Source organism: Lissotriton helveticus, chromosome 6, assembly GCF_964261635.1.
Source record: "Lissotriton helveticus chromosome 6, aLisHel1.1, whole genome shotgun sequence".
In the NCBI taxonomy this organism is placed as follows: domain Eukaryota; kingdom Metazoa; phylum Chordata; class Amphibia; order Caudata; family Salamandridae; genus Lissotriton; species Lissotriton helveticus.
In genome coordinates, this window is record NC_136067.1 from 1,264,318,117 (window position 1) to 1,264,333,249 (window position 15,133).

The 15,133-nt window shown below is 42.3% G+C and overlaps 1 protein-coding gene across 5 annotated transcripts in view; it reads left to right on the plus strand.

The window, feature by feature from the left end:
• ADGRG6 (adhesion G protein-coupled receptor G6) overlaps positions 1–15,133 on the plus strand; it is a 634,122-nt gene that overhangs the window by 404,273 nt on the left and 214,716 nt on the right. For 4 of the 5 annotated variants that reach the window (XM_078648991.1, XM_078648988.1, XM_078648993.1 and 1 more), the window contains exon 6: positions 10,689–10,766. The exons of the other annotated variant lie outside the window; for it this stretch is intronic. In XM_078648991.1, coding sequence (XP_078505117.1) covers positions 10,689–10,766 — 78 coding nt within the window. The remainder of the gene's footprint in view (positions 1–10,688; positions 10,767–15,133) is intronic. 5 annotated transcript variants of the gene reach the window in all.

Below are 15,133 nucleotides of genomic sequence, written 5' to 3' on the forward strand. Positions count from 1 at the left end.
AATTTAATTAATTTTTTTTAATGTAATTAATTAAATTAAATTTAATGTAATTACTTTATTTTAATGTAATTTAAATTTAATTGTATTTAATTTTTACCCTGTACTCCTTTACCCAAAAACCCAAAACTGACCCTTAATCTTAAAAATACCCCTTTACCCAAAAACCCCAAACTGACCCTAAACCCTAAAAATACCCCTTTACCCAAAAACTAAAAACTGACCCTGAACCCTAAAAATACCCCTTTACCCAAAAACTAAAAACTGACCCTGAACCCTAAAAATACCCCTTTACCCAAAAACTAAAAACTGACCCTGAACCCTAAAAATACCCCTTTACCCAAAAACTAAAAACTGACCCTGAACCCTAAAAATACCCCTTTACCCAAAAACCCAAAACTGACCCTAAACCCTAAAAATACCCCTTTACCCAAAAACCCAAAACTGACCCTAAACCCTAAATATACCCCTTTACCCAAAAACCCAAAACTGACCCTAAACCCTAAAAATACCCTTTACCCAAAAACCCCAAACTGACCCTGAACCCATAAAATACCCCTTTACCCAAAAACCCAAAACTGACCCTGAACCCTAAAAATACCCCTTTACCCAAAAACCCAAAACTGACCCTGAACCCTAAAAATACCCCTTTACCCAAAAACCCAAAACTGACCCTAAACCCTAAAAATACCCCTTTACCCAAAAACCCAAAACTGACCCTGAACCCTAAAAATACCCCTTTACCCAAAAACCCAAAACTGACCCTGAACCCTAAAAATACCCCTTTACCCAAAAACCCAAACTTATAATATTTTTAATAAAATTATATACTTACCAATACTTACGTTGTAATGGTATGCGTTGTAAAGGTACCTGCGTTGTAAATACATGCGTTGTAATGGTATTTCGTTGTAATGGATCTGCGTTGTAAAAAATGCGTGGTAATGGTAGGTCGTTGTAAAAATTGCGTGGTAATGGTTGTATACCGTTTCAAGGTCATTGTCAATGGCCAACTTAAGGTGTGTGGCACAGCACCAATACACAGCATTTCAGATCAGGTTTTGGTCATTGTGAAACATGACATGGCGTCGATTTTTCGCAGCAGTTCCATCCATTGGACAAGTTGTAAAGTCAGTTTCCTGGAATCAGTGCATCATCTTACTGCCCAAATGTGTGGCATGTTGCTTGCCAGCAGTACCTTCAAATTGTTCTCTCATCCAGATTGTTTTGGAAATCAGCACAATGGGGCTGATTCACAAAGTTCTTAATAGCTGAAATTTTTTTCTTTACGCCTGTCTGTCAAGAATTCACACAAGAATTCCTTACAGCAGTATATGGTTTCCCTATTGCAGTTTTTCCGGCTACAAGTGATGAGAAATCTGCTATGGTATATCCCAAAGGTTGGGCCGTTGTTTGCCTTAAACGTTTGTCAATACCCGCAGACTTGTGAGATTGTTGGTAATCCCAAACTCTAAACTGACACCTACGCTCCCTGGAAATGGTTGGAGTTTTTTTTGCACGAGAGGGTTGTAGGTACAGCCATTACCATTCCTAAACATGTAAGGGCTGTAGGGAAAGTGAATTCTGTATGGAGAACATTTTGTTCACGTAGTATGGAAAAAAAAGGAAAGAGAAAATTGTTTAATTGCATTTCAGACCGTATTTTCCCAGTGTATAAATGCACGCATAGAATTACGCTTTGCGGAATATATCACATGACATTACCAGTAGCACACATGTAAACCTGTGCTTGGGGAATCTTTCCAAGTATTCTACTGGGAATACAAGTCAAGTCAAGTCAATTTAGCTTTATTCGAGATGGACTCATAAAAGCATAAAAATTCCATATATTTCAGAGATACGCAATCAATAAAGATTTTTAAAATATAAAAATTACATGCAAATAGATAAAAACACAATCCTTAAACAATCATTTAAAAAGTTCATCTCGATTGCTATGTACAAAATGACTTATAGTTCTAATTGAATAAAAAAAAAATACATAATCAAACTGGATGAATCTTCCTAGCCAACAAACACACAATCAGCGGTCAATGCCTAAAATTTCTGTCTTAGCACCCATGCCCATCCTAAATATTTGGCAGTTGCTATTGAGATGGACAATAAAGTGCTAGTGCATATGATTCTTAGAGCTTCAGCACTACTAGTAGTACCCAAAGACTTACACAGTGGGATTAACCAGACTCGTCTTGGAATTACATAGGCGGGACAAACAAATAGAAAATGACCAATGGTTTCCTTGTGGTCCCCACATGCAGGGCAGATGCTGGTAGTTGCACTAGCCCACCTGCCGGTCAAAGACTTGAGGGGTAGGGATCCTGCTCTGAGCTGGAAGTAGAGCTTCCTATCCCCTGGTTTGGTAATGGCATCCCAATAAGGCTCTAACCTGGGGATAAGCTTTGCCTCTAGGAAGCCTCCAGCCATAGTTGAAGAACCAGTGCCACTCCAGATTCGGTATGCCAACCTCTCCCAGTAAATCTCCTTTAAAACTTTTTTTGATGGGAAAGAAGCTGTCTCTGGATTTTCCCACAGCATTTCCATACCCAGGCCTACTAAGCTATCTCTGAGCTCATTTAACCAGTTAATTTTATGGAAAACATCGGATTTAACAATATCCAAGAATCCTGCTGCATAATGCAGGAGCTCCGGAGTAGTCCAAAGCCTACGCCAATATAAGATTGGGCGGAGCCTTGCTAGATCCGAAATAGCTTTCCTGCCAAGATCATACCTGAGTGGCAACAAAGGAGTACTCACAGGAAGTCCAGTGATACTAGGAAAAAACTTGTTTTCAGAAATTATTAGTGGCCCCAATTTCTCGAACCCCCATAGCTCCGCGCCATAAAGCGCAGAGCTAAGAGCCTTGGCCTCATAAACTTGGAGTACAGACTTTATTGGCTTTGTTAAAGATTTTTTATGCTCCATGTTTAAGGCTCCTGCAAGTTGTCTATGCCTGAGTGCCGCTATGTCTATATGTTGGGCCCATTTATTATCTTTCGCCACATGAATCCCTAAATACCTAAAGGCCTTGACCACCTCCAACGATTGGCCATTCATAAAAAGTTTACCTTTAAAACTATGGTGCGGATTAAAAACCATGAGCTTGGTTTTAGCCACGTTAACTTCCAAGCCGTGGTCCAAACAGAACTCCTCAAAAATTAATAGGGCACGCTGCAAGCCACTCGGGGTCTTCGATAAAATCAGCGTATCATCCGCAAACATTAAAATCGGTGTCTTCACGCCAGCTAGAGTGGGAGCATCTATATTTACTGATGACATGCGGGCAACAACTCCATTAATATATAATGTAAAAAGCGTGGGAGCCATTGAGCAGCCTTGGCGGACACCACGCTCCACCGGGAAGTCAGAGGTAACCTTTCCCTGCCCGCCCCACTGTATCTTGGCATAGTTGGCTTCATGCAACCTCATCAGCAAGGTTAAAATTTCTTCAGATAGACCCAGTTTTTTAAAAACTGCCCATAACTGGGACCTGGGGACTAGATCAAAAGCTGCTCGTAAGTCGACAAAGGCAGCATAGATACTGCCTTTGCCTAATACCACAGTCTTCCATTGTAATAAAGTAAAACGAAAGACCTGGTCTACCGTGCTTGTTAGCTTACGAAATCCCGCTTGAAAGGAGGACAGAACACTATTCTCCTCGACCCAATCAAGTACCCCATTCAGGATCATCCTCCCGATCACCTTTTGGATAGTATCTATAAGGCTGATGGGCCTATAATTACCTGGCTGCGCTTTGTCACCTTTCTTGAATACTGGAATTATCACAGCTCCCTGCCATGATACCGGGACTGGTGCTCCCTGAGCCACAGCATTAGCAAGAAGCATGATATATTTGCCCCAGCGTTCTTTATCATAAAGAAAAACATCCGCTGGCACCCCGTCTTGCCCCGGCGCTCTACCGCTGGCCACCGTACTAAAAGCCATCAGGACTTCATTAATGTTAAAAAATTCACCCTTATAAAAGACAGGCCTAATATCATCCATCATATTATCTAGTTGATTACGTGCATATTGCGGTCTAAAATAATTCACCCAATCCTCCTGCGAGACATTATTTTCAGGAGGGTCGGACTGCCCCCCCCACCCCACTTGACAATGTTCCAGAATTGCCTAGAATCCTTACTATCACTTGCCTCCCTTAAATCCTGCCAATGAAGTTCATCCCACAGCTTCTTGGCATTTAGTATGCACCTCTTGTACTCCTTTCTGGCAGTACGAACAACGTCCACGTCCCTCCCCTTGATAGCAGTGCCTAGTGCAATTCTAGCATTCCTACAATCGGTATTACACCACTTAAGCAACTTAGGGGTCGCTTCCTTGTTTTTCTTAACTGGTTTGAGAAAGTGGTCCCTGATGCCCACAAAAAGGCTATCACGTAGTTTAGTTACTTCAACCAGACCTACAGGAGAATTATTCATTTGCTCGAGGACCAATGTGGCTTTGTCAACCTCCTCCCCAATATTGTCCATGACCTCTTGATTGGCCATGACGTGCGCCCATTTAAACCTGCGCAGATCATTAGTGGGGACGCTTCCAGGAGAGCAATACACAGCCATATCCAGTTCTAGTTGTTCTGGTTTCCACCATTGATGCACCACACTCAACGGATTATGGTCACTTTCTATTCGTGGCTTAACCTCCATGTCTCCTACCAGATGCCACAGATTCATACTGCAAAGGACATAATCAATCCTACTACTGTAGCGCCCATTGTCAAATGTATTAGTCCCTGACATGTCGCTCACAGTTCTCCCATTTAATGCTCTTAATCCCTTTTCACAACAGATCGCATTAATACAGATGACATCCTCAGACCACCTAGTTACAGGTTTCAAATCCAGTTTAGGGACCCCCCATTGCCTCTCTTCCTCTTCTCCAGGATACAGGTCATAAGCAACCAGGGGCTCAAAGGTTAGGTTTAAATCTCCTGCTACAACTATATTATTATTCACCGAGTTAGATTCTAAGAGGGAATCCAAAGTCGCTATAACCTGGGACCTTCCTCCCTTATTTCCCCTAACATAGACATTATAGATATCTAAACAACCCAAGGGACTCAAATGTACTCTAATAAGCTGGATGTCATTACTTTTAGTCGATACCTCTTTGATAGAAAGTGATAAACTCTGCCGAACTCAAATAACAACCTCCCATCGGGACAAAATAATTTAAATAACCCTGGGCAAAAAGTGGCTCACATAACCAAGTCTCCTGGAAGACACACACATTGAAATCATTGATGAATGTGAGCCATTCCGGAGACTGCAGTCTGGGACGTAGGCCTGCTATATTCCACGAGATTAACTTACCACCCCCAGGTCTACTGCTGCTGACCGAACAAGAAAGTGCATCAATTGTAGGGATTATGCAAGGTTCCCTCTCTTCCCCTGATTTTGGTCCTACATTTGGAAGGGTGGTAGAGTAAACCTCACTTTCCCTACTCAACGGCAAGTTCATAAACTCAGGGTAATCCGCACCAATATTGGAACTTCTAGCCATCACTTCATCCCCAGTCACTGGGAATACTTGTGAATTTTAAAGAAGTGTAAAAAGTACATGCAAACAAATGAGTAAATCTCCACACATACTTTTACAATGTATTTTTTCTAATTTGGTATAGTAGGTGCAAATTTACAACACTCTTTTGGGAGCTCGGCCAATCTGTTCTGAGAGCAAAACATAAATAAGGACAGACATAACATAAATGTTATTTATTTACACTTCTAGGTAGGATTTTTCACCACCCTTGGGTCTTTGACCATATTTGTAGCCATGCCCCATAACATCAGGTTTAGTGTTGTTTCAGGAGGAGAGCTGCCTTCTCAGGGTGAAATACTCCCAATCTGTAATATTACTCCTATAGCGGCTGGGAACTTGGTAAGTCGGGAATACTAGGGCATTTGTAATGAGGTCTCAAGTGTCCCCAATCGACTTAGGCAAAATCTGTAGTGATGTACCTTACAAGAACTGTTTCTATTTTTTCTTGTTGAGGGTCCACTCTTAATGAAAGTTGGTGGAAAGCGCACTCAGTTGTGACGGTAATTCCTGCTTATGAATTCGATATGTGTGCAGTGTTAGAATGTATGTCTAATAAACAGAGGGTCCACTCTTTGCCATGTTACCCCAAATGATTGGGGTCACGTGCAGTAGATCTCATAAGCCCTAAAAAGGGACCTTTTGGAGAAAAGGAGAACGTGCAGGTGCTCTCACTCCTCTCTGCTCTCAGCCCTCTCCTACACAGTTGTCTTCTGAATGCGTATGATTGTTAGGAGTCAAATAAACTGGTTAGAGATTCTCTAATATGCTAGCGGAAAATGTAAAACTTCAACCTGTATCCTGAAATCAGTGCAGGCACACACTAGTTGGTATTTCACATTATATGATTCTACAAGACATGTTTGATGTCGACACAGGACTCCACATCATTGCCCTGGAGCTCCTCGGAATCGCTGTTGCGCGACGCATCCTCCACGTGATTTTGGTCTCAAATAATTTATTAAATTAATATGTGGCACTTGGCAGGGCTGCTTTGAACCCCACATACCTCACCTAACAACTTCCATACTGGCCCAGCTGCAACCAACAAGCATCCTTTAGAGCTGTGCGCTTGTTCAAAAGGCGCCAGTAATCCAATGCAAATTGGAGGACTTCGCTGCCTGATCGAATGTACTGAGCACTATATAAATGCTACAAAACACTGTTGGGTCTAAACTCCTGTCTGAGAAGGACTACACTAAGTGGAGGCCACATGTCCCCTTAACACCCACCCTTGCTCTAGGAATAAAATCACGATCAATGACAGACATACATTTTTTGAAATTTCATTTGATATCTGAGGCCTAGCTCCTTTTTGCAAGAGCAACCACAATGTAATAAATCCATGTTTGTTTTCTTTGATACACTCTGGAATTGTGTACCAACACCACATGACATCCAGTCAGCAGCTTGACCCAGAGGTGGCATTCCTCTCCCTTCCCCCACATTCAAACATTTATGAAGTAAAACTCCTACAGAGATTTGTAAACTGTAGAGTTCCAACCTACACAATTTCCAAACAATGAAACAAGCCTGTGTCAATATCACTGAGACTCTTGGACTGTTGTGTCTTAAGGCACTATGCTGCTCACATAAAAGTAGCAGGCTACACGCTGTGTTGAAAAATGAATTAATACATTTTGTAACAATTAAAGCTATCTCATTCAGTTGAGTCAATTATGGAATCCCAGCCAACTACAGGCCAATTAGTCTAATTGACGTGCCCCAGAAGCTTTTTGGTAGGATACTATTGAACCGTCTCCAGGATTGGGTGGAGGAAACTGGCGCCCTTAGCCCATACCAGGCGGGCTTTAGGAAGGGAGTTTCCACAGTGGACCAGGTCTTTCGTCTGAATATTATCTACTGGAGGACGGCGATATTCGAAGGCGGCAGCTTGTACACTGTATTTGTGGACTTGCGGGCCGCCTTCGACCTGGTTCCTAGAGGGAAACTCTGGAGTGTTCTGGCCAAGATGGGGGTCCCCCCCGGACATTCTGGTAATCTTACAGAGACTGCACCAAAACAACTATGCCCGGGTTAGGTGCGGGAAGCTTGGGGAACTAACGGATAGATTCCCCGTTGGCAGAGGGGTGAGGCAGGGTTGTGTACTGGCACCGACCCTGTTTTGCCTCTTTGTCAACGGGGTAATCGCTCATCTCAATGGCACTGAATATACTGATGCCCCTAAACTGAACGGCAGCAGGGTACCTGCAATTATGTTTGCAGATGATACCCTGCTGCTGTCCAAAACCCCCATGGGGATACAGAGCATCCATGATTCTTTTGTGGTTTTCTGCACGGAAAGGGGGCTTGAGATCAATGCTATAAAAACTAAGTTCATGGTCTTGAACCCAACCCAAAGATCACGCCCGAACCCCTTGCTGGGATCATCACGTCTAGAGAGAGTCTCCACCTTTGAATATCTGGGTGTAACGTTGAATGAAACCATGTCCTGGGGAACACACCAGACTAGGGCTAATCTTAAACTAGTACAGACCACAGGTGGCATTGCACGGATGATGAAAAGTTCCACATATTGACCACTGGGGCCGGTTATCCAAATCTACAAGGCACAGGCCAGGGGTGCCATCACATATGGGGCGGAATTGTGGGGCCATACACCTGCCCATAATTTGTCTATAACTGAGAATAAATTCATTAGACAGATAGTTGCACTCCCGTCTAGTACACCGCTCCTCCCTTTGAGGATGGACTTGGGCCTGAGACCCATAGCAGATGAATTGGGCCTCAGACCCATAGCTTTCTGGCGAAGGTTATGGAGCAGTGAGGAACTCCTTACTTACAGGGTAGAACTGAGGGAGTTTTTAACCCATCCCAAAGCCTTGCAGATTCCCTGGATAAAATATATAAAAATGTCCTGTGAGAGAATAGGGTTCCCAGATCTATGGTCTGATCCAACTAATGCGTCACTTATGATCCCGCGAAGAGTTTTGGCCAAGGCTTATTATGAGCAGAAACTGGCTATTGTTTTAGATTGCCAGCGCGAGGGGTCATTAACATCTGCATTTATACAAAGCAAGGATTCCTACAGGCTGGAGAGGGTCCTGGATGGGATGACTCCTGGGCTGACCAGGAAGCTATTTCTCCAATGGAGATATGGCACACTGCCTTTGCGGTCATACACCAGCTCCTGGTCAATACCGCCCTCCACCAAGCAATGCCCGGCATGCACTTGTGCTGAGGAAAGCGACCTACATGTGGTCTTGTTCTGTCCAACTTATAAGGCAGCCAGGAAATATTGGCTTTTACCCCTTATCAGAAACTTTGGTTGTAGGCAAAACCTCCCGATGTATAGAATTTTAAAAACTGATGTCTCGGGACCAACGGTGTTTGCACTAGCCAAATTCCTTACAAGTGTCTGGCATACCCGCACCCGTATTTTAAAGTCGCAGTTGATTACTCAAGTATAAGAATATGAATTTTAATGTATGACCTTTTATCTACTGTCACTTAAGAAGTACTCATTTTTTACGGTGGAAAGGTTTTATATTGTATTATATGTGTTTTATTGTATATCTTTGATGGTCAAACTGGCCGAAATAAAGATTGAAAATTGAATTGAATAGATAAGGTAAAATTGACAGAATCAATGAATGAACTTATGAATGAGCGATTAAATGAAAGGGGCATTGAGCTGAATCACTATTAAATCCTGCTTGGCATGGCAAAAAATTTATAACAGGTTGATTTCCATTTTACTCTGATGGTAAACATATTTATTTAAATGTGTATAGGCGGAGGGAGCACATTCTATGAATCAGTTCCAAGAAATGCACCTTCTTTTAGAGATTCAGGATTTTCAAGGGGCTTTCTGACGATATGTAGACACTCTCAACTTGAAGCGAAGAAACATAGGGCCTGATTACGATGGTGGACAGACTTCTGTCCGTCAGCCATCATCCTGGGGATGGGGACCGCCTATGAGGCGGCGGTCCCACATGGGATTACGATGTGACCGCCACCATGGTGGTCGCATCTGCTATATTTAACACTGTAGCGGGTGCTGCTAGCTGCAGCACCCGCCGCAATGTTAAAAATGCACCTTAGACATTCCCCTGAACTACGTGATAGGCACCACATGGTGCCTGCCACAAGGTGCAGGGAAACGTAGGGAGGCACCAGAGATGCCCTCCACTCCTCTTTCCCCTGGCCCAGGGATTAAGGAGGGCCTGCTATGGGCCCCCAAATCCGTTTTCCACCTGCCGTTTCGTGGCAGGTTGTCTGCCGCAAAACGACTGGCGGAAAAGGGATATCATAATCCCGATGGCGGTTACACATGTGTTATTCAGATTTTAGTAATACATCCAGCCTTTTTAGTGTTTTTTAGTCTGTTTTACCCATGGTGTAATATAATCGCTGATTGACACATGATTTGCCTGGTTATCCAGAGATCATATGAAGAATAGTATGTATAGCTGTAATTAATATTTTCGTAAGTCGCATGTTGAGGCTGTTTTATTGTTCATCTATTTATTGTTGGTTTGTGTTAAAAATGTGATTGCATGTTTAATGTACCACCTAATACCTTTTTTACAAAAAAACTTGTAGTCTCAGGGACAAACAGACTAAAATTCCATTGCTTGATATGTAAGTCTCTGAGATTTTGAGTTTCTATTTGCCGGCCACAGGGCACCTTAATGCTTGGTCCACATGAAAACAATCATACAAGACCAGTGTTGGGAGGTCATGCCTCCCGAGGCAGTTCAAACCTATGAGACGCAAAGCTAAACCTTATGCACAAGCATGTTTAACAAAACAGAAGATTTACAGCGAGATGATCTTGAGGATCTACCAGAGGTTCATTCAAAGGTAAGAGTCCAAATTGAGTATAAAAAGCACAATCAAAAAAGAGTTAAATTTATCAGGAGTTATTATGCCTGACTGATGTATCACTTCCCATTGATCGCTATGAATTGATTGCGGCTCACGAGCTGCCAATTAGGCACCCTGCTTTGTTTACTCCTATGGTTTGTTCATTCCTAGAAGTGTACCCCTACATGTCTCCCGGCATGCACTGTATTGCAGTAATTTGTATTGTTTTCCCAGACTGAATATATTTCCATGCCAGTTTATGTATTTCTTGTCTTTGTTACCAGCTACCACTGAACTACCTCCGCAACCCACCCCCACCACTAACATGCCTGTTACTAATACGCCAGGCAACCTCCTGAAGGGTAAGACACCTTGTCCTTTGTTTCCCCTTTTCTTTCTTCTTCCAGGAATGAAGACTGGGCTCCTGTTTTAAATGTTTGTCATCCTTTAATATGTGGGATCATGTCTGGTTTGTTCTCCACAGTGCTTACTTTCAGGACCCAACAAGCAATAGTGAAAGTGAGAATGAGTGTGGTTTCTTCTAATCATGATACCCAGTAATCGGTCTGAAATGGAAAACCAGAATTACTAAGTGGCTGATGTATCAAAGAGTTTGACCCATTCTGTGTCTATGGGAAAATGTGTTTGTACATAAGAGCCTACATCTCAATAACCATACAAGAAGACATCGAGGCGCAATTATTGGTCCCTAGCTCCAGAGAGGAGGCGTGGAGTGGGTCTCTTTACAGTACAACATGCATTTCACAGTTCCTCTACAGATGTCAATATTTAGCCAACATTGTGAGTACAGAACACTTTATTAACCCCTTCCCTGCACTGCGAATTCTGCAGTGGAGCGGGGGGCTAGGGGGCGAGCGCGGCGCTGCGGTGCTCATGATGGAACAACGCGGTCATGAGTCACGGGCAGCGTGTGCTCATGATGGCGTGGTTCTGTCATGACCCCGCCCGCTCATTAATTCGCCCGCACAGGCGGGGAATTAGTGCTGTGTGGGTGAAGCGGCAGGAGCATGACGGAGCTAGGCCGTCATAAGCACGCGCCGCCCGTTGCTAATGACGGCGTGGTTCCGTCATGAGCACACAAGGGGCTAATAAATCAAAAATGTAAAATCTATTTTTAGTATGAATCGAAGTAGAAAGTATACAAATTACAGTGCACAATAACACTATAAAGCAATATAAAATGTTGGAAACCCATGGCCCGCTAGCATGCATACTATACACTCTTAGCAGTCATTTAGATGTTCACGATCTCCTCACAAAAATCTAATTCCTATATTATGAGGCTAAACATTTATTGTTCTGGACCTTGTCACGAAAAAAAGACAATCAATGGCAAACACTTGCATGTGTAGCTGGTAGCCTCCATATGGAGGGAACAGTGTCTCAGCAGTCAGAAAGTGTGTTCCCCGAGTCCTGATTTTAGAGTCAGTGATGCTTTTGCCGAACATGAGATTATCATGCCACATAGAGGAAGGTAGCTCTTCACTTAAGGGGAACCAAGCTCAGGGCTGGACTGAGAATTCAAACTAGCCCTGCCAGTTTTGTGGGACCAACCCCCGGGAGGAAGTGGGGGCACAAGTGGAAAGCACTTCTGCTTTTGTTACTGGGGGGCTGATTTTGCAGCACCACTGCAAAATCAACCCCCAGTTACAAAACCGGCCCCTTGCCTTCCAGCCTCTTCGGGAAACGCCTGATGCCCCGTACGGCCAGTCCGGCCCTGACCTAGCTCACTGATGAAGGGGACATACAATTCGGTTGTCCACAGAATTGGACATAAAGACTCATAAACAAGTGCTTAATTCAGTAAGAGCAGGCTCTCTTGATCTGGTTAGTTAGTCAGCCAAACGGTGCTGGACCAGAGTAATAGCAGCAGGCTCAATGAAGAACAGTGAAGGGAAATAAGGAACATACTGTTAAATGGATCTATGGGTACTGACCAATACCTTAAGGAATACTCTGAGGTACAGAATGAGCTCTTGAAAGCCTGAATAGTATTAGAGCTAACATGGTCGTTTCCAGGTAACCCAACTAACAGTTCATTCAAGACCAGTTGAAGTACGCCCTGCATTTCACAGGACTACTCATGTAGAGTGAATTGCCATAGATGAACCTAGACTGCTTCGGCACATTCACCACTGGTAAAAGATGGTCCGGGTTCAACATAAGACCGTTTTTCTTTGAGTGATGTTATTTGCATAAATAGGGTGTTGGCCACCTGGGTATCAAGTGAGAGGTTACCACCAAGCTAGATACTTATACTGCACATTCTTTTAGAAGGTAGAGGAGGCGGACCCGTGATGGTTGCTCATGTGAAGGAGTTTGAGCTGTCGAACTCACCTTTGGTAACAGTAAGATCCCTCTTTGGAAGATAAACTTTAAGACATATTTTTATTGGTATTTTGTGATTTTGTAGAGCAAAGTATTCCCCTCACTTGCATCCTGGCACTGAGCCCATCAGAACGGTACAGAAAGAGAGGGGAAAAAAGTTCAGTAAGCATCAAACATAAAGTTTTCCAGTTTTTTTTTTAAGGATATGTGATCTAAAGGGGCAATGAAAGATGGAGAAAGTTTCCATATCCTACCTGTTGAATAAAAGAAGGAGCAACCTCCAGCGCTGCATTTACAGTTCTAAGGAATAGATAATAAGCCCGTTGGAAGCAGAGCGTACGGTGCTGGACAGGTGGTGAGGCGTGATCAGCTTCAATATAAATGCAGGAATATTACCTTAAATGGCTTAATGACAAATGAACAAACTTTTGAATTTGATATTTTTAATAATGGGAAGCCAGTGTAATTGCTTCAGCTGTTGATGCCAAACGTAGTAGTCCCAAAAATAATCTAACAGCCAGATTGTGCATAATTTGTAGCTTTTGAAGCTGGTAGAGACAAATAAAGTGTGTCAAGCCATGATTCCATGATAGCCGCTATGACTATTAATTAATTGAACATCTGTGGGCAGAAATGGCAATACTTTCCTTAAACTTTTCAGATGATAAAAGCAGCAAGATGGTAGCTTTGAATTTGAACTGAGCCGTCCAGCTTTTTACCAAAAATGAACCCCAAACCACATACATTAGTTATGAGCCACCAATTATTTGACCAGTACACATTTGGGAAATCATCCAACTAATAGTAACTTTCAGAATTCAGCTTCAAAAAATGAGTCTGTATATAATTGCCCACTGAAGACATACAGACCCAAAGCTTAGATTGTGTGGTATGCACGTCTCCAATTAGTCTCAAAATAATTTGTGTATTGTTCATGTATGACATGGCCTCTACATTAAAAGATTGAATCAGTTTTACAAGTGAGGCACATAAATGTTAAATAAATTCAGGCATAGAGAAGATCCTTGATGGACGCCACAAATGAGGTCCTGAACCGCAGATGTGAAAGGAGAGCTCTTTAATGCCTACGTTCATTCCTTTTTTTATTTTTTTTAATATATTTTTTTTATTGAGCAGGCTTAACGGAAACAATCATTATTTACACAACACAGAAAAGAACAAAATTTGGGGGGGATGCAAACCAAAATCATCATTATCACTTTTAACAGTCAGCAAAGAAATCCCAGACCCGCGAACATTTCTTAATTGCCCCCACCCGCTTAGCATATGCTTCTTCAAAACATTTCGTACGTTTCATTTTGCTCAACCATTTCTCAAACAAAGGTATTTCCAGTGAGTGACCTCCAGTTTTGTAGAATCAATGAACGGGCACCCAACATAGTAATAGCAAGAAAACGCCCCTGACAATCACAGAGAGTAGCCTCTATAATACCTATACCAAACAGAGCAGCTTCTGCTAAAGGTTTATAAGTTTTCATAATCGCGCCACTAAAATATGCAAATATTTTTTCCCCAAAAACTTTTAACTTAGGACAAGAAAAAAAAATATGTCGCCATACCCCTTCTGCTAAAGTTCCACAATGAAAACAGCTATTTATCACCTCTGGATATATTTTGTTCAATACTTCTGGAGTATAATAGACCATCCAGTTGGCAAAAAAAACCCATTCTTTTATAGTTAGCGGCTCTCAAAACCTTATTACCTAAAAATGAAATCCTTTGCCAATCTTGATAAGAAAAGGCACATTGTGTATGAGCTTCGACAGCATCTTTACCACCAAAGGGAATTCATCTTGATGATTCAATAATCGATACCAATTGCCTACCCCAGACAATCTTGATATGTAAAGTGCAGAAGCAATTTTACCAGAAGGGATGTTGAATGTAAAATTATATTTTTTCAAAAAATGTATAATTTGAATAAATTCAAAAAAGGAAGGTTTACTAGGACCCGAACTTCTAGCCTGGACTCCTTCCTAGGTGACCAGCCTGCCCTGTATGCCCAATTGATTCACGATTCCTAAACCTGAGTCGTTCCATTTTTTCAATTGAGTAGAATGCATATATAAACCTAAATCCCGACACTCCGTTAGTTTTAAGGAAAAAAAACCAGAGGAGTCCTTTTGTTTAAAAACCATACACAGTCGGTTGGAAAAATCTAATAGTGTTTTATAACAAGTTTTTTTGTTGAAGTTTTGTAGTCTTTAGGAAAGTGGGGAGCTGAATTCCGGCCCCTCATTCCTGTTAAGAAGGAACTTGGCCAACCAGGGGTCTCACCTCATGTAATCAAGTTGATAGACTACATGAGAGACAGTGTTAAATGCTTCTGAAATATCCAACAAAATTAGGGCAGCATCCC